This window comes from Peromyscus eremicus, chromosome 5, assembly GCF_949786415.1.
Source record: "Peromyscus eremicus chromosome 5, PerEre_H2_v1, whole genome shotgun sequence".
NCBI classification, from domain to species: domain Eukaryota; kingdom Metazoa; phylum Chordata; class Mammalia; order Rodentia; family Cricetidae; genus Peromyscus; species Peromyscus eremicus.
This window is the reverse complement of record NC_081420.1, coordinates 809,862-835,741: the sequence shown is the minus strand read 5'-3', so window position 1 is coordinate 835,741 and position 25,880 is coordinate 809,862. Positions and strand designations below refer to the sequence as shown.

The 25,880-nt window shown below is 43.8% G+C and overlaps 1 protein-coding gene across 3 annotated transcripts in view; it reads right to left on the bottom strand.

The window, feature by feature from the left end:
• Hsd17b3 (hydroxysteroid 17-beta dehydrogenase 3) overlaps positions 1 to 23,647 on the bottom strand; it is a 30,538-nt gene extending 6,891 nt beyond the window's left edge. For 2 of the 3 annotated variants that reach the window (XM_059262750.1, XM_059262752.1), the window contains exons 1-6: positions 23,462 to 23,647; positions 21,788 to 21,834; positions 9,113 to 9,188; positions 7,210 to 7,317; positions 5,822 to 5,889; positions 2,009 to 2,044 (exon numbers count right to left, since the gene is read on the bottom strand). In XM_059262750.1, coding sequence (XP_059118733.1) covers positions 2,009 to 2,044; positions 5,822 to 5,889; positions 7,210 to 7,317; positions 9,113 to 9,188; positions 21,788 to 21,834; positions 23,462 to 23,603 — 477 coding nt within the window. In that variant the 5' untranslated portion in view covers positions 23,604 to 23,647. The remainder of the gene's footprint in view (positions 1 to 2,008; positions 2,045 to 5,821; positions 5,890 to 7,209; positions 7,318 to 9,112; positions 9,189 to 21,787; positions 21,835 to 23,461) is intronic. The other variant, XM_059262751.1, reaches the window with a different exon arrangement.
• Between the last annotated feature and the right edge of the window lie 2,233 nt (positions 23,648 to 25,880).

Below are 25,880 nucleotides of genomic sequence, written 5' to 3'. Positions count from 1 at the left end.
CACATAAACCTTAAAGCCACATCAGCTGGGAGCTTTAAAAAGTCACCGACTGCCCAGCACACGAAATCTGTGAGCACTCAGTAATAACCAAGCAGGAAGCTGTAACATGCCAGTGTGCTAACAGAAAAACAACCAATGATGAAGTAACTATTGGCCGTTCAGCTTTTCCACCTGAAAATAACTGCCTGGAGAGAAAGGCACTGACCAGCTTCCCCTCCTGATATTAGAAAACCAATCCTCCACAAACATTTCATGTTTCAGCCCCTGAAACTGAACTGCCCCCCACACACCCCAACAACCTGAAATCAGAATTCCTACCTCACACCTCCCCACACAGTACAATTGCCTGCCAAGAGAGATCAACAGGGCTACCACATACAGTTGTGAACTTCATGGATGAGCTAGATGCCCAGCTGCGGGGTGAGTATAGGCAGAAAGCTCAGAGCTCATTCACTAGCTGTGTAGTGTGGTAGAGGTAGAGGGCTCTGTGTGCTCAGAAGAAACACTTTGTTCACACTAAAGCATCAACCACTCACTATGTCACATGGAATCTGGCTGTGCCCATTCTTAAGTAGTACCTGTTTCTAAGCAGTCTTTCCAGAGGAGATGCCCTTTTCTTCTTCACACAAAGGCATAAATGGACTAGCTTTGAGGGAATCATGGCATAAATGACTCTGCACCTGAACTAAACCAAAGGACCTAAGAGCTCTACCTAAGACATTGCTTCATCCAATACTGTTTGTGTGTCTCTGGGTAAAAGGAGGTGCATGTGTGGTTATGCATGGCATGCATGCAGAAGTCATAAGAACTTTGGAGTCCTCAGGCACCTTCCATCTTTTGTTTGAGATAGGTTGAGAAGTTCTCATTGGCTGAGACCTCACCATGTGTGTCATGCTAGCTGGCTCACGAGTTCCCAGGGATCTACCTGTCTCTGCCTCCTGTCTCACCATCACTGGGATTATGGGCACATAACATCATACCTGGGGTTTGAATTCAAGACCTCATGCCTGCAAGGTAACTAACAGAGCTATCTCCCCAGCTGCTCCATCTAACACTCTTGTAACAGGTGCAGAATTGGAAATTCAAGATAGTTGGATAACTTGTCCTGTGATGTTCAACTAATTAGCTGCTGAGCTGAGCTTAGAACACAGTAGAACACACACACACACACATACACACACACACACACACACACACACACACACACACACACACACACCAATCTGTGGAGGGTGCATTCTAAAATCTTGAGTAGATATGATGCCTGAAGCCAACATAGTCTATAAGTCTAACTCACAAATTAGACATAAGAGATTAATGACTAATAATAAAATATAACAATTATAATAGTATACCCTAGTAAGAGTTATGTGATTGTGGTCTCTAGTCTCTTTCTTAAAGTAGAGAATCTTCCTTTTAGCATTCTGGAACCATGACTAACCACAAATAATTAAACCACAAGTAACAAGAGATTAATGGGCTGGAGACCTGGCTCAGAGGTCAAGAGCAATCATTGCTCTTTCAGAACCCACGTCAGGCAGCTCACAACCACTGGTAACTCCAGCTCCAGCGGATCTGGCATAGACGTTCAAGTGCACCTCCCCACACGCAGGTGTGCATGTAGGACTAGAAAACCTAGTCCACAGATGACTTAGAGCTCAATTCAACAAATACTGAACAAGAAACACCCAGAAAACCCAGGCCCTCTGTCATCTCTCCTAACATAGTGAATGTCCTTCTCTTAGAGACAACTAAATTTTTCTTAAAATATTAATTTTTAGGGAATTGCTTTGAAATCCTGAGGAAGTGTTGGCATCTTCAGGCCTGGTGCATTCTGAATACAAAAACAGTGTTCAGATACTGGAGAGAATGAACCTCTCTCTCTATCTCTGTTTTCCTGATGAGAACAGAATAAGACATCCTGTGGTTAAGAGCAGTTTGATTTCAGTTCAAGGAATGCTTCAGCCTCTGTGTTTTAATGTGTTTAGCACACGAGTTCATCACATACCTTGACTACAGAGGTGATGTTGCAGTGGATGAGGCTCTGCAATAAATAATCAGACACAAGTCAGCCCAGTCCTCGGAGAACTGTCCTGGGAATAAGTTGGTGCTAATGAAGCATTGAATGGGCAAAAGCTGAGTCCCACTAGCTCCATTACATGCTCAACCTGCATTCTGGCTCCTAGCTAAGGTTCAGTGACATCGTTCTGTGGTGCTATCCATATGTGAGCCTCGGCAGAAGGAGAGTTGCCTTGAAAATTTGAAACAGAATAGAATCATAGGTGTTAAAGGAAGATACATATGGTCTCTGATCTCTAGTGGTTGAGCCAACTTCTGATTAAGCAAAAAGCAGTGTACATACAATAGAAATCACACTTAAAATTTTGAATGTATAGTTTCTCCAGGGTAGTGGCATGTGGTATGATATGCTTCTGCCACGCTGGACCTTGACTGCATTGCAGTCAGCCTCTCTGCCCCGAGAAGCAAACCCATCCTTCTATAGTATGCCATGTCTAGAGCTGGGTTGGCCAAGAGGTTAGATGTCTTGAGCCATTATTTTACTTAGGATATTTTCAACTACAGATAGACTTATTGGGAGGAACCTCATCATCATGGAAGACAGTGTTGAATTTCCAGGTAGACAAAAAGGGTCAGCAAAGTGGGTTTTAGAAGACAACAATATGGAAGATAAAAAAAAAGGGAACAGTCAGATAGTACAGGATGGAGGTTCTGGACTAGAGAAAAGGAAAAGAAAATGGTAGTGAGGCAGCCCAGCATAGGGATGACTTAGCAACCTGGGTCCATGGCTTGGGTTTTGTACACAACCCTTTCCTAGTAATGCACTTATTAGCCTGGGACTCCCACTTGAATGGGCTGCAAGCACACCCTGCTCCACATAATGAAATATGTTACTCCTTAACAAGCCTTTGGTGACTCAGTTTCCACTCAGGTATGTTCCAAGATACATTTGGGATAGAGAAATTGGTTATGGATGCATGCACAGTAAGGGAATGTGACCTCTGAGTGAGTTTTTAGGGGAAAGCCACTATTGGCCATTTTATGTCTATGTATAATTGAACGTGCATATGATTAAAATCAGATGCAACATGGGAAAGTACATATAGTGTAGAAAGTTTTACATTATCCAAGCCTGTCAATCAAAACAGAGAACTTCTCGAATGATGCCCCTTAGGATCCACCTCCTCCTCTCCTTAACCCCATAAATGAAGCTCCAAACATGGCCAGTCTTGAGTACTCCAACTCAAGGTGCTGGCTGTACTCTTGCAGCATACTTGATCTGCACTATTGATTTTCTTCTCATCTGTGTGCACTTCCTCAATTGTTTTCTGTTTGTTTGTTTGTTTGTTTGAACAATAACCTGGAAACACCAGTAACTGTCCAGACAGTAATTCCCTCAGGAACACTAGAATCATCTTACCCAAGGCAGAGAGAGGAAAAGAGGTAGGCGCAGACACCAGCACAAATGCAGACCTCAAGAGAAGCATGATAACAGGAGCTGCTGAAGAGAAAGACAGACTTGAAACGGAGTGTGAGACGGAGAGCACACTTGGAGAGGGTGTGGAGAGGCTAAGTAGCAATGTCCCAGTGACCTGGTGTCCTAGAGAGTCGCCTGAGAAAGAGTCTCAGCTGAGGATTGAACAGGTCAGATGGGCCTGTAGTCATGTCTGCAGGTATTGTCTTAAGTGATAATGATGGGAGAGGTCTCAGCACACTATGGGCAGAACTATCTCTGGCAGGTGGTCCTGGGCTATATAGGAAAGCTAGCCAAGCAAGAGCTGTGAGCGAGCCAGCCAGCAGGCAGCATTCCTCCAAGATCTCAAGTTCCTGCCCTGACTTCCCTTGATGATTGGACTGTGACCTGGAAGTATAAGCCAAACAAACCCTTCCCCCTGCACAGGTTGCTTTTGGTCAGAGTGTTTTACCACAGCAACAGAAAGGAAACCAGGATGCCTGGCATTATAGGCCAAGCACCCGACACAGGACTTAAAAGGACCACAGGGACACCTACAGAACTGAGGTTTGGAAGCGTGAAAGCCTACCCAGACACCACCTCAAAGGTCGGGGCTGTGGGGAGGGTCAGTAAACAAGTGCCTTCAAGGGCTGTCAATACCTTTAAAAAATTCTTCTCCAGCCCTACAACGGCAGCTGTGAGTCTGACCTCTCTGGAGTTCTAGTGCCTCCAGCCACAGAGTCTGGGCCACGTGCGGTGAGCCCTCAACATTCACAGACTCCACATCCTTGGGTTCAACTAACTAAAGATCAAAACCCTTCAAAAGCACACCTTCCTGAGGTGTGACTGGCTGCTGGTGGGGTCGGGGTATCATTTTTTCTCAGTAGTATAGCCACTGATAAATTGTCCATGCCTCAGGAAATGGCGATCCACTCACGCTCATGCAAGCAATCCTAATAAAACTCATTGGCTTGTTAAAGAAGAAGAAGATATGACAATGTCTTCTGTTTATAACATGGCCATCAGACTCCTGAACTCACAGCAGCTATGGTTGCCTGCACACGATCAAGCCAGTCCACATTCCAGTGTGTAGTGCCAACGGGCTAATGAGTCCCCAGCACACGCTGAGGAGTTATTGACATGATGGCTTCTGGGAGAGGGAGAAGTGGTTTTCTTTAAGGGTGTAGCCCTGTTAGGTCAACCATGCTCCAATGGACGGTTCCACACCCTTGAGTACGTGGGCAGCACAAAAGGATTCTGTGTCATTTAAAGAAGATATAAAGTAGGAAGGGGTGGGAGGGTTGAGAAGAATCTGGGAGAATAAGTAAGGAGTGGAGGGAGAACAGTTCCCAAGAATTAATGAAAATACTGTATTTAAATTTTTATTTATTTATTATTTATTTATTTATTTATTGGTTTTTTGAGACAGGGTTTCTCTGTGTAGTTTTGCACCTTTCCTGGAACTCGCTCTGTAGTCCAGGCTGGCCTCGAACTCACAGAAATTTGCCTGCCTCTGCCTCCCGAGTGCTGGGATTAAAGGCATGCGCCACCACCGCCCAGCTGTATTTAAATTTTTTAATGAAAGTAGGAGGGGACTTACTGGGGAGGAGGGATTCCAGAAGTAAGAGAGAAACAGAAGGGAACAGAGATACATCAATACATGTAAGAAATTGTCAAAGGGCAAACTTTAAAATTAGAATAAAATTTTAAATTGTCAAAGAAAAAAAATTTATAAAATAAATTTAATTAATTTAAATGTTTTTAAAAAACAGTAACATCTGTACTGAACATGTACAGACTTGAATGGCTTTGTCTTTATTCTGTAAATACTATGCCTAACTGTTCTCACACATTTACATTACATTAGAGATAAGTTACCCAGAGGAAGACACATACAGCCAGGCAGTAAAGTATGATGCCATTTTATCAGGAACTTGAAGGCTCAGGGACTTTGGTATCTAAGGGAGATGACATGCTCAGATACTGAGAGATGTCTAGACTTCCCTATCCTGAAAGTTGGCTACATCTCATCACCTAGGAAGACAGAAACAGCCAAGAGCTGGCTGCTCTCATGATACTAGAGCTATGAATTTGTTGGGCAGAATTCCCCTTTTATGAAGCAGAGTACAGAGTCCCAGAAGAATGGGGTAGTGATCAGAAAGTTTTTTGATGGATAGAGATGAAAAGGCACACACTCTGTGTTGAGTTCTAAGGTGAAAAGAAAAATATCAAGACAGTCACCATGCAGTCTGGCCTGACCTGGCTCCCATTTCTCTTCTATGAGTCCTGGTGATCAAGACAGGGGTCCATACCCTTCAAGACAAGCAGACACAAAGGGAAGAAGCTCACCTGGATCTCCCCAGGAGTGTTCAGGAAATGGCTTGGGAGCAGGCTGGGGAGCATTCCAACATTGTTGACTGGCAGAAAGAGGCAAAGCAAAGGGTGTCAGAACAGGTGGGAAATCTTCCTACAGAAACATGTACAAAATGATTTCTGTATATGGGTGCTCATTGCAATATGATTTAATAACAAAAAGGGAGGTGGATGCAGGCTATGGAGGTGACTCATTAAATAAAGTGACCATTGCACGAACATGGGGACCTGAGTTCGATCCCCAGCACCTAAATTAAGATAGAAAAGAAAGAAGGGGGAGGGAGGGAGGGAGGGAGGGAGGGAGGGAGAGAGAGAGAGAGAGAGAGAGAGAGAGAGTAATAGAAGATGTTTGACATTGGCCACTGGCCTCCATAAGTACAGGCACACACACACACACACACACACACACACACACACACACACACACACACTATGGCTATCTAGAATTTAAACACATTAGGAAACAACACTTGTGATACAAGGTTTTTGGTTTTTAGCTATGCACCTGAGGATAAGAACTTTCGATCCTCTTTCCTTCACTTCCTGCGTGCTTGAATATTAGAGATGTGTACTGACATGCATAAGCCATGTAAGGTGCTGGAGATGGAACAAGCCCTCACCAGCCAACCTGCACCTCCAGCTCTGTGTTTCTGGTTTAATGCTATAAAACAATAAGTAGGTGCAACCCCAGTTTTGAAAACCCCATTTGTACCTGGAAGGATATGATGCACCAAAACGCTGTTGCAAGTTTGGAGGGCTTTAAGAAATTTGTCCTTGTGTCTGTTCATCCTTTCCAATTTTTTCTACAATGATGTATTTTTATATTTTTATTTGTAAAGATGTAATTATGGCTAAAATTTTAAGGGAACTTTAAAATTCAAGTCTTACTTTCTCCTCTGTAGTGCTGACAGTGCACCCTGTGTGTGATCGCAAGATGTCTATAAATACAGAAGAACATCTTGATTTCTGAGTAAAAAGTAAAATGTTCTGTATTTATATTTTTTTAGTCTGTGTTTGTGTGCAAGTATGCATGCATGCGTGTGTGTGTGTGTGTGTGTGTGTGTGTGTGTGTATGAGTACATGTAGGCCATGAAACATGTGTGGCAGGCAGAGAACAACCTGAAGAGCTCTTGCCTTCCACCACATAAATCCCTATGATTGCACTCAAGTCATCAGAATTGGTGGCAAGTGTCTGTGTGCATCAGGCCATCTCACCAGGCCCCTTCCAAAAGGGGCTTCAATGTTCAGTTTAATACTACAACATAGTTGTGGGTTTTGTCCAAGCTATCGTAAAGTAAAGTGTCACTAAGGTGATTATCATATTTCTATGTAATACCAAGATTTGCGTTTTTCAATTTACTTACCTAAAATTCCAATTTCTAATCCTTTAAGTTCTTCTTTAATATCATCATAGATGTCTTCTTTGGTAAAATCTGCTTGTATAATCTTCACACGGCTTCTAGTGGTCCATTCTGTATGAGAGACCACAGGTATTTCTAGTAAGCATGAGTAAAATCATCCCTCTTGACCATGGAGTCCTCAGCATTAACATAGATTTTTGTGGGACTGAGGAGATGGTTTAACAGTTAAGAGTACTTTTTCTCTTATGGACCCGAGGCTGGTTTCCAGCACCCACATTAAGTAGTTCACACCCCTGTAACTCTGACACAAGCCACTAAGTGATTGACATAAACTCAAGTTTGGGCCCCTGGAGGAGAGCTGTAAACACCATCTGATACTTTCACAGCTCAGCAGACTCAGGTCTCCTCAGCATAGATACAAGTATCCTTTGCATGTGTCCTGTGCTCCAGAATCTATGTACATGGTAACTTGTTCCCCTACAACACTCTTCTTCCATTTTCCAGAGCAGCAAATTGAGGATAAGTGTAGCTGACTAACTTGTCCAAGGAACCTACTCTTCACTCCCTCCAAGTTTAGTGCCTTGTCAGCTGTTTTGTGCTGACTTACCCAATGAAGGCATCTGCCGGGCGGTGGTGGCGCACGCCTTTAATCCCAGCACTCGGGAGGCAGAGCCAGGCGGATCTCTGTGAGTTCGAGGCCAGCCTGGTCTCCAAAGCGAGTTCCAGGAAAGGCGCAAAGCTACACAGAGAAACCTTGTCTCGAAAAACCAAAAAAAAAAAATAATAATAATAATCCCAGCACTCGGGAGGCAGAGCCAGGCGGATCTCTGTGAGTTCAAGGCCAGCCTGGGCTACCAAGTGAGTTCCAGGAAAGGCGCAAACTACACAGAGAAACCCTGTCTCCAAAAAAAAAAAAAAAAAAACAAAAAAACAAAAACCAATGAAGGCATCTGCAGGCAGCAGTAATAGCTGCAGGTAGAGTGTCTCAGTCTCTCTCAGAAGTACCTTAGCTTTGTGTCTAGACACAGCTCCTCTGGATCAAGCAATCATGAGACATAGTGTGAGAATCAGGGATCCTTTAACGTAAAAGACATGACTTGCTTTCCAATAACATGACAAAAAGCACATTTAACACCATGAGGAAAATGCTCAAAATGCCTTGGTGCTAATCAGAGTGACTCCTAATATCCAGGTGCAGAACAAAAGCCAAATTCATCAGTTCAAGGGCACTGAGCCTCCACAGTGCGAATGCATAGCCCCCACCCCCACAACTTTCTTCTATTCTAAACCTCCCCCAAAGAAACAAGGCTGCCCCAGAACAGCCTGCTGTGGTTTAAAAAGTCTTCATAACTAAAGACTCACACCTTTGCCTTGATACTTCAGATAATTACTAACTTAATAATTATTAAAAATTGAATACCTAAAAAAAGCATTATGGTCATTTTCACTAAAAATAATCTAAACAATTCAAAACAATAAAATATCTGTAAAAGATGTCTTTTAGGGTTGTTATGTATAACATAACATGGCATGGCAGCCCTGAGTCATATCTTTTTTCTTTTTCTTAACCTGATGACCATCAGTTAGCATTTTCTCACCCTTCTGCAAGGAGCAGAGCATAGACACAAAGAACTGACACCATTTCTGGCTTTGAAGGGAGGGACAGAAGCTAAGAGGCAGCTGGGGCTCTGGCTGAGCAGGGCTGATTCTGAGGGTGAAGGCCCAGAGAGGACTCCTCCTCCACCAGGCCACAGAATTCAGGTTGGCAGCCTATGCCTTGTACCTCGTCCTTCCCTTGGTATTCGGGGCCCTTCTGTGTACAGCAGACGTGGTGTGAACAGGCAGGACAGTGCCATGCTTGACCAGTTCCATACACACACCTCCCTTGCTGTGTGGGGTCACTCACCAATCTCTTCTGCAATGGCCTGTAGCTTTTCCAGTGTCCGGCTGATAAGTACAACGTTGAGTCCATGTTTGGCCAGCTGCAGGCAGGAATAGAAAGACCAGAAAGAGGCTAAGCAGATGGGAGGCCTTAGAGTGACATACCTAGTTACAACGTGAGTCGCCTGCTTCCTCTGGACTTATATGTGATGGAGGTTCCTGAGCTATGAGTGAAACAGCCATTGTGGATAAGGCTGAAGCCAACGCTGTAGCTGTCATAAGTGTTGCTATGTGTTCACTATATGGCAAGAGCCACTGTGGAGAGTCTTCTTGCACAAGCCTGTCATCTGAGAGCCCCTATCTGAGACTTGTGGGGCTCACTGTAGCCAACTACAAAGTATGAGGGCTGTAAACCTTACTTTTTGATAGAGACTCTAATTGGACTGGGACTCATCAACTAGGCTTAACTTGCTGGCCAGAAAGCCCTGAGGGTCTACCTGCCCCTGCCTCTCTAGTGCTGGAGTCACAAGCATGCATCACATCACCCAGCATTTTCATGTGTGTTCTGGGAATCAAACTCAGGTCCTTGTGCTTTCATGGCAAGCACTTTTATGACTGAGCTATCCCTCCACCACTTTTTAAGTGTTACTAGGAGACCATCAGGGTAGAAGGACTTACATGTGATGCCAGGCTGCCTGGTGCTGTGAGCTCTGGCTCCTTTCTGACAAAGTATCTCAAAGAGCTACAAGGCACCCAGAGACTCAAGATGCATATCAGAGACTAACAGGACTCCTCTTTCTGGATAGAAAATAATATATGCACTCATTTCTTTATCTTCCTTGGGCTCCATGGCCCCCATACCTTTTGCAATTCCACAGGATTGAATTTTACTCTCTGGCAATAAAACAATTCCATAGTCACTCAACATGCATTCCCATCCTCCTTCCTTCTTTGAAACACTGATGTAAAACTGTCCAAATCCATCTTCACAAATTGCAATTCATAAGACGCTAATAAAGTCCTTTCACTTTTACAGTTTTTCATCCATACTTGTCTCAAAGGTGTTTACCTGGTACTAGTAAAACACATGTGAGATAGTTTTCAAAAACCTTTTAGTCTTGATCATGTCTTTCTCATGTAGTTGTGAGGGTGGACATTTCAAGAGAGGTGCTAAGGTAGACTAGATCTCACGGGGGTTAGCAGGATGCTATGTCAGTAAGGTGTTTGCCACACAAGCATGAGGCCCTGAGTGCAAGCCGCCCATGTGAAAAACCAGTCACAGCACTACCAACAATCTCAGCGCAGGAGAGATGGAAACAGAATTATTCCAGGAGATAACATGTCTAGTCAGTTAGTGAACTTCAAATTCAGTGAAAGACCCTGTCTCAAAAAGGGGGAGGGGGGCATAGAAAGAGAACGAAGGATACACTCAACATAAATCTCTGGCTTCCACACACACACATGCACACACATGAGTATGCACATGAACATTGATTTGCACATACACAAAAATATAATAGATAGCAGATCATAACATGATTTCAGAGAGAGAACAAAAAGGCCAATATTTGTGATATGATAAGAATCACACATTCACTTCTTGTATCTAGCTGGTACAGAGCTTCTAGGCTCTTGTCACTTTCTGCATGTTGAGAATGATAAGCATGTCTTTCCTGTGCATGAGAGGATAGGAGCATCATTTCCCATGAGACAGAAATTGCAGGAACATCTCCTGTTCCTTCTTTGATCTTGGTCCCTCATTCCTGACTCCCTGAGATCCTTGGGATATTCTAAGTACTAGGTGTCTCTCGGCACACCAATGAGTCAGCTGCTGTCTGAAGACCTTAGACAGCTTCAGGATCCAGGATAGAAAATTGTGTAACTTTGGAGTGTTTGTGTTATGGCAACAAGAGCAAATGAAAGCAATAAAGACCAACCAAAAGAAAAAGACAGATCTATTAAGTCAATCAAAATCAGCATTAAAGCAAGTAAGTATTGTTGGAAATAGACATCATAAAAAGCTAACTCCTGGAGACATACCAGTTCTACTCCTGATTACCTAGATGAAAAGCTTTCCATGGAAGAGTTAGCAGAACAGGAGGTAAAAATGCATGGGCTCAGCTAGAGATTTTAATTGCTGGGTGAAGCAAGTAGACATTTGGTAAGGAAACACACTATAGAAACCACACAAATAATAAGCTGGCTCCGACGAACCCATACAAACATGAAGCAAGAGTTCATCTTCTGAAAGTTGTCTCTGTGAAAAGCCTGAGAAGGGCTGGAGAAAAGGCTCAAATGTTAGAAGCACTTGCCGATCTTCCAAAGGACCTGAATTTGGTCTCCAGTTCTAGGGGATGATTCGGCATCTAAAGGCACCTACACTCAATGTGCACATACCCCTTCCCCAATGCATAGACATAATTTAAAACTTTAACTTGGGTTGGGGATTTAGCTCAGTGGTAGAGCACTTGCCTAGCAAGCGCAAGGCCCTGGGGTCGATCCTCAGCTCCAAAAAAACAAAAAAAACAAAACAAACAAACAAAAAAAAAAAAAACCTTTAACTTAAAAAATGTATATACATACATATTTTTATATACATAGACATATATGTAGATAACAGATGCTCTTTTTAATTGACACATCGTGATTTTAATGTGACATTTCAGTGTATGTGCACAGAATGCAATGATCACTTTGGGAGCCTGGCATATCTGACATCTCAGATATAGATCATTTATTTGTGTTTGAATATTCAAAATCCTCTCTCCTATTTTGAAATAATCAATGAAATTTTTATCAAAATTCCTGAACATTGGAAACTCTCAGGCCACACCAGCACCACAGCTGGGGCAAAGAAGCCAGATAAGGAGTGCTGGGTCCCAGCTCTTTCTAAAGCCATTAGCCCAGGTGCCCTTCTCTGCCCCAGAGCTGAGGGCAGGAGGGGTGTTGGTACAAAGAGGAAATGAGCCTTAACAGCCACCAACCAGGCAGGAAGTGAGAAAAGACTCCAAAACACCTCTCCTACAGGCAGCCCAAGGGCCTACACAACGGTCCAGTATGTCAGGCTCTTCATCCCTGAACAGCTGGCCCAGGCACATCTGTGGGAGGCAGCAAACACGTCAGGCAGGGGATCAGGCAAAGGGAAGAGGCCGTCAGGGAAGAGCCTCCAGAGACCACATTTAAAAGAAGAGAGGTTGCCATCCTCAGAGGAGTGAGAGAAAACCAAAAAGGCTGTTTCTTAAAGCTGTGTTGAGTGGACACAAAAGAATTCTCAGAAATGCAAGACACTTTATTTCCTTGGAAAGGGGCAGGCAGTTAGACAATTCTAGCCAGGTGTGGTGCATACACCTGTAAATCCCAGTACATGGGAGGCACAGGCAGCAAGGTTGCTACAAGTTTGAGGCTAGCCTGAGCTGTGTAGCAAAATTCTGCCTCAAAAACAAACACAATTTTAGTTAAAGTATACCCTGGGCTACACAATAAGAACCTGTCTTTTAAAAAAAAGTTATTTTTAATTTTTACATCAAAAAAGAACATAGTAAAATAAAAAGGCTAAAAAGAAGGTGGTGTGGGTAAAGCCGTTGCTCTGAAAGCATGGGAACCTGAGTTTGGATCAGCAAAAACATGCAAAGTCAGACCAGGTAGCACACATCTATAATATTGCTCCTATAGCAGAGTTGAGATGGGAGGTGGAGAAAGGCAAATCCCCAGAAGCTCACAGGCCAACTAGACTGACATAATAACAAGAGACCCTGTCTCAAACAAGGTAGAAGGTGGAGGCCAACTCTCAAAGTTGTCCTCTGACCTTTCACTATGGCAGACATTTACCTGCACTCATACATACGTGCACACACGTACACAAGCATGTACACATGCATGTACACACACATGTGCACACACGTACATGCATGCACACACAGAGATGCACACACATAGACAAGCATGTGTACACACACACATGTACACACATGCACACTGTGGCAGACATTTACCTACACACACACACATACACACACACACACACACACACACACACACACACACACGAAGACATTAAATTTTAATTTTATTTTAATTAAGGAAATGAAACAACTCAGTTTAAAGGTTGGCAAGTAGTTCCAGCACTGCTTTGGTGGAAACAGAAAAAATGAAAGAGAAATGGAGGCTTCAGAACTGAATAACAGCTCCAGAGACAACATCAAACATCTTCACCACAACAGTCCCCGGAAGAAGCAACCGTACCTGTGCTGCCGGGGGCCCAGCTGGGCCCAGCTGTCTTGTCTCTCCTGGTTTCTTCTCATTTTCTGAAATGGGGATAGAGCCTTCCTAGGGAGTCCTAGGAACTAGATGACACAATTTCTGCTAAAGTTCTTTAAAACTGATGAAGAGCTATTGCAGGGTCTGGGGAGATGGCTCAGCAGTTAAGAGCACTTGCCGCTCTTACAGAGGACCCAGGTCCAGTTCCCAGAACCCACATTAGGTGACTCACAATCACTTCGGTTCCCAGGGATCTGGCACCCTCTTCTAACCTCGGCCAGTACCAGGTATGCATGCAATGCACTTAAATACATGTAGGCAAAGCACTCACACTCATAAAATAAATGAGAAGGAAAAAAATATAAATTTCTAAAACCAATCCAAGAGAAATAACTTGAAGAATTCTATAATCACTTCAAAACATAACAAATGTTTCCACACATGGTGGCATACATCTTTAGTCCCAGCACTTGGGAAACAAATGGATCTCTGTAAGTTTGAGGCCAGCCTTGTCTATATAGTGCCAGAATTATGTAAAGAGACCCAGTCTCAAAAAACCAAAACCCAAACAAAACAAAAACCCATGTTAATAATAAGGCAATAAGGACACAAATGAGTATTTTAAGTTGTCCCACAAAGAGAATTTCAGGCACAGATTATCCTCTGGGTAAATTCTACCAAACATTCCAAAAAAAACAATCATTCCAAAATTGTGTAATCCTCTAAAAAAATAAAAGGAGGTCAAGTTCTCTCTTTTTATGGAGTGCCTATAACCTTGACACCTCAGACTCTCTAGAGAACAAATACTGTCATCTAGTCATGCTGACCATTGGGAAACATAGCCTATGACTTGGCAGTTCTGTTCTTATGGATGCTGTTAACTTATATACCTGTCCTGTAAGAGACAGGGACTGACATAAAACATGGGTGTCTGTTGACTGAAGAAAGCATAACTAAATTGGGACACACCGGAATGCTATAGTAGAGTGATAATGTGATGCTCTACAACACTGAAGAATCAGCGGACCACATTCCAGATACATCAGCAAGAATGAATTTTTAAAACAAGGCCAGATGGGAAAGGTAAACTGGGGTTTGGGGCAGCTGAAGTCATACAGACTAGATTTTAAGAACTTCCCTGCTGGGATAAGACAGACTGATACAGAGCAAGGGAAAGAGATGATCTCCAAGGCCAGAGCAAAACAATTCTTTTCCTTGGGTTGGTGACTTTAATGCATGGATGCACTCTGGGCCATTTCCTACAGCCACCAGAACATTGCCTCCAGAATGGTGACTGTTCTCATCTGCCACATTGTGTGTAGAGAGCCCTCCTAGATGCTGGGGAATAGTCCCCAAACTGTCCAGATAAAGAATATTAAAAATAAATGACTTTGCATAGTGTTTTTTTGTTTCTGAAATTCTCTGGCCACTAACAATCAAGAATATTCATTAATGTGTGTTATCTCAAGGAAGCCTCATGTTGCCAGCCTTCAGGGATGGCCATTTTTTCAAACTATAGTTTGGAGAATAAGAGACCTCAACTTATCATGGGTGGTGTCAGATCATATCAGTCTCATAAAGAATAAGTTGGCAGCAGAGGCCAATATTGAAGTTCAACACTAGCCTAGCTAGCAGGCTTCCTGATAAGGTGGTACTCTTGGCTAACACTGTAACACAGACTCACAAACATACATAGACACACTCACACTCATGTACACATGCACGCATGCATGCACCATACCACAAGAACAATCAAAGTCAACTTTAATGGCCATCCCTGAAGGCTGGCAACAATCATGAGGCTTCCTTGAGATAGCACACCCTGAGAACCACTATGGAGAGCAGAGCTGTCCAAATGTCTGTGCCGGAATCACAGCTCCCCAAAGAGCAAAGAGTCAACTATCCCACATTAAATATACTCTTGTGGTATATTTTGAGTTGATTACTTGGAGAAATTGCCATTGGAAACAAACATTTCTAAAAGCTGTCCTTTTGCAAAAATAAAGTAATAAGTAATTAGTCATTTGATAAAACAAGGGGCTGGAGAGATGGCTCAATGGTTAAGAGTGTGTACTACTCTTACAGAGGACCAGAGTTCAGTTCCCACACCTATATGGGATGTTTCCAACTACCTGTAACTTCAGCTCCTATCCAGGGACATTCATGTGTACATTAATGCACACAAACATAACACACACATAAATATTCATAAAGGAAACATGATGCAGGCAGAGGCTTTTCTTGTCACACACACACATAAGCAGATTGCAGTGTGACACTTGCCCAGGGGGACCATGATGGCTGCTACCTGGGAGACTCTCATCTGTATCACCACTTTCCTGTACCACCTCCCTTCTCCCCAAAGGCCCAGTCCCTATCTCCTTTTGCCCTACATAAATTCCAGCCATTTTGCCCCCTCACCAGTCTCATACATGCATGACTTAGGATGGTTTGAAATCTGCATCCTTTTACGTGTTATTTATCTACTGTCAGTTTACTCACTGAATGAAGTACCCAGCCTTCTGAAGGAAGAGCTCCTTTAGGATATTCCTAAAAAAGTGAGTTGAGCCAGGCAGTGGTGATACATGCCTTTAATCCCAGCACTAAGGAGGCAGAGGCAGGCAGATCTCTGAGTTCAAGGCCAGCCTGGTGTACAAAGTGAGTTTCCGGACAACCAGGACTACACAGAGAAACCCTGCCTCAAAAAATGGACAGCAACACCACCACCAAAAAAGGGAAGTTGAGAGCAGGGTTTGGAGACAGAGGGCTCTCACTATTGCTCCATGGGCAGAAGCTAAACAACACGGTAAAGTCCAACACTAGAGGTCCTAGTAAAGCTGGATCCCCCTTCTGGGCATATGATCGATCAGGCAGGAAGTCACAGCCTCTAAAGGACCTTTTCTCTGTCCAAGAAAAGATGGGCATGTGCAGCGGTTTCTCTCCCCTTCTCTTTACCCAGAGTGGACGGCTGGTGAAGAGCTGCTGTGCAGAGCTGAAGCGAGGACGCTAACTAGATAGAGCTCTCTCGGGAAAGCACCCATCACTACAAACCCTCTGAATGTTATCAAGGCCCTTCGCTGCTGCCACATTCTCAACATCTGTATCTACTTAAGAGTTTTCTTTTTTAAAGAAGATTTATGTTTATTTTATGTATATGAGTTTTTCTGTTGTTTTCTTTATATCTCTTTGAAACAAAAACATACACAGAATCATCACCACCCCTCTGGAAAATGCCAATTAAAGTAAGATTTCGCCAAGCAGTTTTAAAAATAAAATACATTGACCAAAATAAAACATTAATTAGGAGGAAAAACCCGTAAACCCAGAGCTGTGGCAATTCTGGGCTGATGGTTCATACAGAGTCCCCACCCCCCACCACTTCTGAGAGCTGGAATCTGTCACAAAGGTGACTTAAGAATGAAGGACTTTTGTCTCCCAGTTCACTTCATCAGCTTCCTGAAGGGGAAGTTGTCCATTAAATGGAAAACAATTTGCATTTTCAGCACAAAGGGTACTCTTTGCCTGTGGGCTCCAGCCTCTCCTTGGTGGCGCCTTTTTCTGGAGAGAGTTTCCGTGCAGCATGTGAAGTGGTCTGGGTAGTATTGTCCCCCTTTGTCTGCTCAAGCAGGACTCAATCTTATTTTGAGAAAGTCGGGGCTGACAGGCCCCATATGCGGGTCTCAGTCCCTTTTCAGAGAGTTAAGCCCCAGCAAGGCCTTTCCCATAATGCACTGCCCACCAGGCCTGGATCTCTGCTGGCTTGAATGGGAGCCTGGGTCAAGGAAGGTGCTTGTGGCTGCTAATCTACACCCGGGGGTGGGAACAAGACAGGGCTTCTTCTGTGTGGCCAAGAATAGAAGACAGGGCTGGAATTCAGGTGCAGACAGCTAGCCACAGAGGTGGAAGCCCACCCTCTGCCTCCCAGCCCAGCCCTTCCAAAAGTTTTTTGTTTTGTTTTGTTTTGCTTTGTTTTTTCCCACCTGCTTTGGTTGATACTTGAAATTCCTTTAACAAGAGGCAAAGCCTCTCCTGCCACTTTAAAGATGAATGTGGATTAAACTGAATGTGCACAGAATAGGCTTCCGGAAAGCCAGAGAAGCATGTTCCCCTATTCCTGCCATTAAGCACTATCTTGAAATTCCCAGAGTTGTTTAATCAAGCTGGAGCAGAGGATAAATCCCAAGGAAGCTCACTTTCTCTGATTAAAGGATCAGAAGAGGGAAAGTTAGTGGGAGTGCTTAGTGGGACTGGGAGAAGACTCATGGGAAGGCGCCTGCTGTCTGTGCAAGCACAGGGAGCTGCTGCATGCCCAGCCCCAGCATCCACAGGGGGAAATGCCCCCACATAACAATATACATCTGTAATCTAAGAGCTCGGGAGGCAGAGACAGGTCAACCTGCAGGACTAACTAGGTAGCTCCAGGTTCAAAGAGAGGCTTTGTCTCTAAATAAAGAAATAAATAGACACAATAACATTTCTAAGACAGACAGATCGAGAATCATCAGAGAGGAAGGAGCCTCAGTTGAAGAAATGCCTCCATGAGATCTAGCTGTAAGGCATTTTCTTAATTAGTGATCCGTGTGAGAGGGCCCAGTCCATGGTGGGTGGTGCCGTTCCCTAGGCACGTGATCCTGGGTTCTATAAAAAAAAATCATGCTGAGCAAGCCAGTAAGCAGCACTCTTCCATGGTCTCTGCATCAGCTCTTGCCTCCAGGATCCTGACCTGTTTGAGTTCCTGTCCTGACTTCCTTTGGTGATGAACAGCAATGTGGAAGTGTAAGCCAAATAAACCCTTTCTTCCCCAACTTGCTTTTTGGTCATGGTGTTTCATTGAAGCAATAGAAACCCTAACTAAGACGAGTTGGTAACCAGGAGTGGAGTATTGCTGTGACAGACCTGACCATGTTTGGGGGAGGATTGTGGAAGGACTTTGGAACTTTGGGCTAGAAGAACCATTGAATGTTAAGAGCTCTGTGGGAACTTGGAAGAAAAGAATGTTTAGAGCAGTGCAGAGGATAGAAGCCTGGCTTGTGAAGTTTCAGAGGGAACTTTAAAGACTCTATCAGGGCCATTTGTTACTTAGAATTAAGATTATGTGGTTTTGGTTAGCTGGAGTTGAAGAATCAGCAGTGATTAACAAGATACCAGAACTGCTAAATCAAAACTTTGCTTTGCTGGGATACTTGGTGCTAGAGCTAAGAAATTAGCAGTGATTAAGAAGAGACCAGCATCACAGAGGTGAAATCTTCTGGGAAGTATTTCCTGAGAGCACAGAAAAGCTGTATTTCAGAGGAGGCCAAGGTTGTGTCTCATGCTGGCAGCCAGATGTGGTAATGTGTAAGCATCACCCAGGTGGTACTGGTTCTGAAGGCATGAAGGGGTCATGGAGAGCAGCTGAGGCTGGGCACTTGAAAGCCAGGAGAGGCCATGGGTGAGATGCAGCCTCAGTAGCAGCTGAAGGTCCAGGACTAAAAGAGTCATGCGCCGGGCGGTGGTGGCGCACGCCTTTAATCCCAGCACTCGGGAGGCAGAGGCAGGCGGATCTCTGTGAGTTCGAGGCCAGCCTGGGCTACCAAGTGAGTCCCAGGAAAGGCGCAAAGCTACACAGAGAAACCCTGTCTCGAAAAACCAAAAAAAAAAAAAAGAGTCATGCAAAGTTGAGGCTTGGCACCATGAAGAGAGCTTATGGGATGCTACTGATGAAAATGCAGTCCAGTTGCAGCAGAAGATCCCAGTGTTTTGGAGATGCCAGTACCATGGGATGACCTTAGGCAAGATAACATCAAAGAAAGTTGTACCAAGACATGTCAGAACTAAAATTCTGGCAACTAAAGACAAAGAAAACATATTGAAGGAATCCAGAGAGAAACAACACCTTACCCACAGTGGAAAAGCAATTCAAAATCTTCTCCTCAGAAATCAAGGCCAGAAGCAAGCACTACAATCTATTTCAAGTACCGAAAGGAAGGGAATGTCAGCTATAAATTTTATACCCAGCAAAACTATCCTTCAAGAATGACAGGGAAACCCAGAAGTTACAGAGTAAAGAAAAGCCAAGGGAAGGCTTTGTCTACAGATCTGTCCCCAAAAAACAACCAGAAGTTCTCTAAGCAGAGAGGAAGTGACTAAAGAAATAAGGGACATGGAGAGAAAGAAGTAACAATAAGTCTCAGACATTCCTTCTCCAGTATGGCCTGTCCCATGTGTCAGCCCAAGTAGATCATAATACCCAGACACGTGGTCAAACATTAATGATGCTGTTTCTGTGAAGGGGTGTGTATGTTTGTGTTTCTTTTGTTATGGTCTTTTGATTTTCATTTGTTGGTCTTTTGAAACAGGATCTCATGTAGCCCGGAATGACCTCAAAATTGCTATGGAGCTGAATGCAACTTCTGCCTCTACTTCAGAGGTGTGCCGCCACAGTTGGCATGTAAGTGTGTATTTTAGTAAGAAATAACATAGAAGACTTTAACTTGAGTATTTGCCCCCACTAGTATGGGAGAACCTCATCCCTGGATCTGCAGCCTCTGCTTCCCAAGTGCTGGGATTAAAGGTATGCACCACCACCTCCTGACAATCCTGCAGATCTTGAATACATCAGCTTCCAGAATAATGTGAACTAATCTTTTAAAAAGATCTATTTCTCCCCAAATATACATACTCTGCTCTTGCTCTCTCGCCCACTCTCTTCCTCTCCTCCCTCCTTCCTTCTCCATAATTGGTTGTGTTTCTCTAGGGAACACCATGTGCATGCAATGCCCTTGGAAGCCAGAAGGAGGTGCCTAATCCCCTGGAACTACAGTTACAGATGTTTATGAGATACCATATGGGTGCTGGGAACCAGTGAGTGAACAATCTTCCCAGGTCCAGGAGACACAATTTAAACTTTCAATATAAACAGAAGCTAAACTTGAAAAGTCTTTTCTACGCAGCATTCTGCCCTTCTCATCCTGTTTAACCTTTGCAGATGCTCCGGTGAGAAGGCTGCCACCTCCCTGACATAGATCCAGCCAGTGACGGTCAGAGGCAAGTTCTGGACACCCACATATTCGCCAGTTCTCAGCCATAGAGTCCTGCCCACCGCAGACTGAACCCCTTTCTCTGGAGCAGCAGTTAGCAGGAGAGAAGAATGGACTCTGAAATGGAGAAAAGCCTGCATGAGGAAAATTAGGAGCCCAGAAAAAAATATTTAATTAACTTTTTAAAAGAACACAAGGAAATATTAAAGAGTTTGTACAGAAGAACAAGCAAAATTAGTCAAGGACGTGACAGAATGTCAGGACACAAGGCTCACAGGCGAACTCTCCAGTGCTGGCAGGGACTCAGAAGCCCCAGGATGATGTGTCACTTAGCCAGAGTCAGAAGATCCTGTCAGAGTGAGGACTGACAACTCTACCCAGCCCCCAGCTCCTTACTCCTAACCCTTGCTTTATAAGATGGTAAAGAAACAAGCAACTCAGGCAGCATTTGACTTGGGATCTCCTCTAAGTAACAAGAAAAAAGTCAGGTCCAAATGGATAAGAATGAGAAATCTGAAAGAATCCAAGTAGCTCAGAATATAGGCCACTGTGGTGGTTTGAATGAAAATGGACTCCACAGGTCTATATGAGTAGCACTATTAGGAGATGTGGCCTCATTGGAGGAAGTGGTCACTGGGGTCACTTGAGGTCTCAGATGCTCAAGCCAGGCCCAGTGTGGCAGTCTCTTCCTGCTGCCTGCACATCCAGATGTAAAACTCTCAGCTCCTTCTCTAGCACCATATCTGCCTGCATGCTATCATGTTGTGCCATGATGATAATAGCTTGAACCTCTAAACTGTAAGCCAGGCCCAATTAAATGTTTTCCTTTATAAGAGTTGCCATGGTCATGGTGTCTCTTCACAGGAATAAAACCCTAAGACAGTCACAGATCTTAGTCAGTTTTCGATCACTGTGATAAAATACCTGAGGTAAACATTTAAAAGGCAGCAGAGTTTATTTGGGCCCAAGGTTATAGAAGTTCCTATCTGTGGCCAGTTGACCCCTTTGCTATGGACTCATAATGAGTGAACTCAGCAGGGGAAAGCTACTCACTTCAGGGCAGCTGGAAATTATGAACACATCTCAGAAGCCTAGTTCCTTTCTAGAGGTTCCACAGCCTCCCAGCAGCACAAGCTGTAAATGTGCCTTTAAGGGAAAAGTCAAGCTCCAGGCTGTAGCAATGAGAGAGACATCCTTCTGATTAAACATTTTTTATTATATTGTATGGGTGTGTGGGGGAGGGGTGTAGAGGGGGTGCAGGATGTATGTGTGTGTGGTGTGTGTGTGTGTGTGTGTGTGTGAGAGAGAGAGAGAGAGAGAGAGAGAGAGAGAGAGAGAGAGAGAGAATCCATGTGAGGTCAGTCAGTGAGACATGGTAAGACCTGATTTCCAAAATCTAAACTTCAAGAAAGCGGCCACCTCACCTCAAATGAGTAAGCTTTCCCGATTCCATCTCCTGCTCCGGTGATCACTGCAAGAAACAGTGACAGTCTTGAAGCAACAGGACATGTCTCTTTCTCACAGCTATATTCTTTCGTACTTCTCAGTCTAGAGCTCGCAATACCACAAAACCGCATTTTCCCACTCCAAAGCTTCCAGCTCTTGGTAACCTCTGACAGAACACTTGAAGTGAAGGGTTTTTCTGTTTTGTTTGGGGGCGAAGGGTTGTGTGTGTAGTTTTGCGAGGGATCTGTAAATCTAGAAAACACACTGTGAAATGCAGCAAAGCACTAAGCCAACAAGTATTTTATCCAGGTTCTTAAGGTTTGGGGCAATGCAAGCCTTAGCACCTCAAGGGCAAGCATGTGTCCTGTTATTGCTTCACCCCTGCCCAGTGGTTACCCTAAGAACACCTCAGGGTCCCTTCTGAGAGTGAAGTCTGGTCCTCCCCTCCTCCACCCCACAGGACAGCAGCCCACAGTGACTGTGGAAGATAAGGAACCTAGCAAAAAGGACACAGGAATGGGGGTGCAGGAACCCAAGGTCTTTAGATAGTTAATCCTCAATACCACTATCTGCTAGTACCCAACAATCTCAAAGGCCCTTACACCCTTCATTCCCAAAATTGGAGACAGATTACCACAATTCACTACACATGTACCTGCAACTGACCTTGGCACCAATAATTAAAGGGCACATTTTTTAAAATGTTAACAAAAAAAATTCATCAAGTTTATTGAACATGGATCTCAGAATATTCTCTCTGAGTATTTTCTAGCCTTCTTACTGGGATTTTCATCGTCTACTTAAAATATTTTCCCTCCATGGTTTGTCTGTGCCTGAAGACATTACATGTTTGCTCATGATAACGTTATTCACTCTTGACTCCCAAACAAGCTAAGATTATATTTTTCACTTTGAAGCCACGGAGTCTCTAGCTCCATTTTAACTGCTTTGGGGGAGTGTTCTTAGAGGGTCTAAGTGGGCAGTAGTTGTGCAGAGGTCTCGTAGCACCAGGCACATGGGCATTTGATTGTGCCCAGTAGGATATTTGAACTAGAGCATGCAAACTCGGGTGGTTTAGTAAGTTTACTAGAGGCAGCAAACACATGTATGCACACATCACATATGTGTGCACATATATGTACATGTGTGCATGCACAGTGTAAGAAGCATCAGTTAGAAATTCATTAATTCATCCTGAACAATTTCCCATATAGTCATTAAAAAAAATCTATGACAAAGTTTGCAAAGTTGCCAAGTTAGTAAGGGCATGAAATGCATTTAAAAAAAATAAATTAACATTTGGTTTCAAATTTTTTGAAACACCCTTTAGCAAAATAGAAGCATACCAGCCCAGGGTTTAGAAATCTATAGATGAGGAGACAGGTATTTCTGCCTTATTTATTATTTGTATTATCAGAAAAACTCCAAAAAGAAGAAAATCAAGCAAAGTAATAGATGCATGGGTAAGAGCAGAGGGGCAGTCTCCCTCCTCCACCATCTCCTGATCCACACCTTCATTTTCAGATAGTTCTAATTCCAATCATGCTATCTAGCCACAACATTCATTTTATGTGAAGTCACAGAGGCATTCTGAGACATAAGAAAAAGAAACAAGAGCAATCAAATCAGCAAGACTCGGGGAGTACTCTTACCTGCCCATTGTCCCATGGATTGCAGGAAAGACCTTGGTAAAACCTTCCAGGAGCGCAGCAGGAGGTACTGGGAAAGCCTCACGCACTTCAGCAGGCAAACCAGGCACACAAGCAGCCCCACAGAAACGAAGAATTGCTCCATGACCTCCCCGAGGCTGTCCTGCTGGAGATGCTGCTGGGATCTGGCCCTTGCCCTCTATGTGCCTCCAGGGGCAGGAGACCTGGGGACCTGCCAGATCTCCTTCCGGGAGGCACTGGGTGTGTTCCATGTATCAGGGGGCATTTAGATTAGAGTAGCTTCTTTATGTAACCTTGTGATTCATGGGCTTTTGAATCAAGTATCCTTCATACTATCTTTACAGAATGGTTGGGCTTTTGTGACAATGGAGTTGCTGAGTAAAGGAGACAGTAGACTTGCAGAACCTAAGTTTGACCCCAGCATGAACTAGACACGGTGGCTCACACCTGTAATCCAGCATTCAGGAAGTGGAGGCAGGAAGATCAGAAGTTCGAGGTTGTCACCGGCTGCATTGTGAACTCAAGGCAAGCCTGGGCTACTGGAGACTATTTGAAAGAAAAAGATAAAAGAGAAGGAAGGGAGGGAGAGAGGGAGGGAGGGAGGGAGGGTGGGAGAGAGATAGTAGAACACAGCTCAGGACTTTATTGTGATCACCACATTAGTGAACAGAGTAGAATTGTCCCTGGTTTAGAAGAATCCTGTCCACTTGTCCCCATTTGGTATAATACTCACTGCTGGGTTTTCATAGAAAGGTCTTATCATGGGGAAATCTGATCCTAATGTTCCTAATTGCTTTAGAGTTTTTGGTCATGAAGGATGCTGAATTTTGTCAAAACCTTTTTTATATCCATTGAGATGATTATGTAATTTGTCTTTATTCCACTTTTATGCTGTATCACATTAATTCATTTGCTATCCCAGCATCCCTAGAGTGAAACCACCTTGCTTCTGAGGTTTTATCATTATATTCTGTTGCTTAATTTAGTTTGCTGGTGTTTTACTGAGGATTTTTGCATCTGTGTTCATCAAGGAAATTGTCTGTAGCTTTCTCTTGGTGTGATGTCATCACCCAGTTTTGCCATCAGAGTGGCAGTAGCTTCTTGTAGTGAGTTTAGAAGAATTCCTTCCCTTTCAATTTTGTGGGATAGTATGAGAAGGTCTTAGCTCTTCTTCGGAGGTCTGGTACAATTCAGCAATTAATCTGCCTGGTACTTTGTCTTTGTTTGGAGACTATCACTCCTCCAGTTTCATTGCTCACTATCATTTTTGGGTTGCTTATATTCTTTTGGTTCACATGTGTCTAAAAATTTATCCATTTTTTCCCTAGGTTTTATAACTTATCAGGTTATACATTTTCAATAATCCTCTAGATTTCAGTGGTATCTACTAATATTCCTCTTTTATGCCTAATTTAAAATTTTGAGGTCTTCTCTCTTTCTTTTGCTTAACTTGTCTAAGAGTTTGCCAACTTTATTTTCTCAAAAATTGTTTCCACTGATATTCTGTATTGTTCTTTAGCCTTTGGAACAGCTGGAATTACAGGCATGCACACCAACATGGCTCCTGCTTTTCGCTGTGTCTTTTGGTATTAAATGGCCCCTCCAGCTCTAGTTTCCAGGTGACTGCCCTATTCTTTTTATATCTATCTTTTTTAAAACTTTTTTTGTATTCTTTGTGGATTTCACATCATGCATTCCGGTCCTACTTATCTCCCCATCTCCTTAAATCCACCCTCTCCCTTGCAACATCTCCCTCCCCACAACCCCCCCCCCCAATCAAAACCAAACTTAAAAGAAAAACAAAAAACCAAACCAAACAAACAAACAAAAGAAGCTGTAGTGTGGCCTGCTGAGTCACAGTCTACCCTTTAGTCAATTCATCTATTCATCTTTACTTGCAAGTGTTCATCGCCACAAATCATTGGTCAGGCTTGAGGCCTCTGGTTTCTGCTACACCACCAACAATGGGCTCTCACTGGGGCTCCTCTGGGATATCCCATTGTTGTCCTGTGTCATGGAAATCCTGCTGTTTTGTATCTGTAGGTTTTTCCCTTTCACATGCTCCAACAGTTCATGGATTCAGATGATGTTGAGGTAGGCCAACTCATAGCACTGGTTCTGGGCCTGGGTGATAGCTGGGTTGGTCAGCCCACCAGCTTTCCTTCACTATCACTACCTGGATGAGCTCTCCAGCTTTGGCTAGCTCACCCAATGTAGCCTGCAACAAGAAGCGAGGCCAGTTCTCCTGCTCTCAGGTCCTCAGATCCAGCTCCCCCACACTCACATCACCAGGGCCAGCTCTTCTGTTTTGCCCACGGGAGCTACAGAAGCCCTCTCTCCCAAATGCTGTAGGAGGCATACGAGGGTGGTTTGGGGTCAGCTTTCCTGCTTTCACCACCTC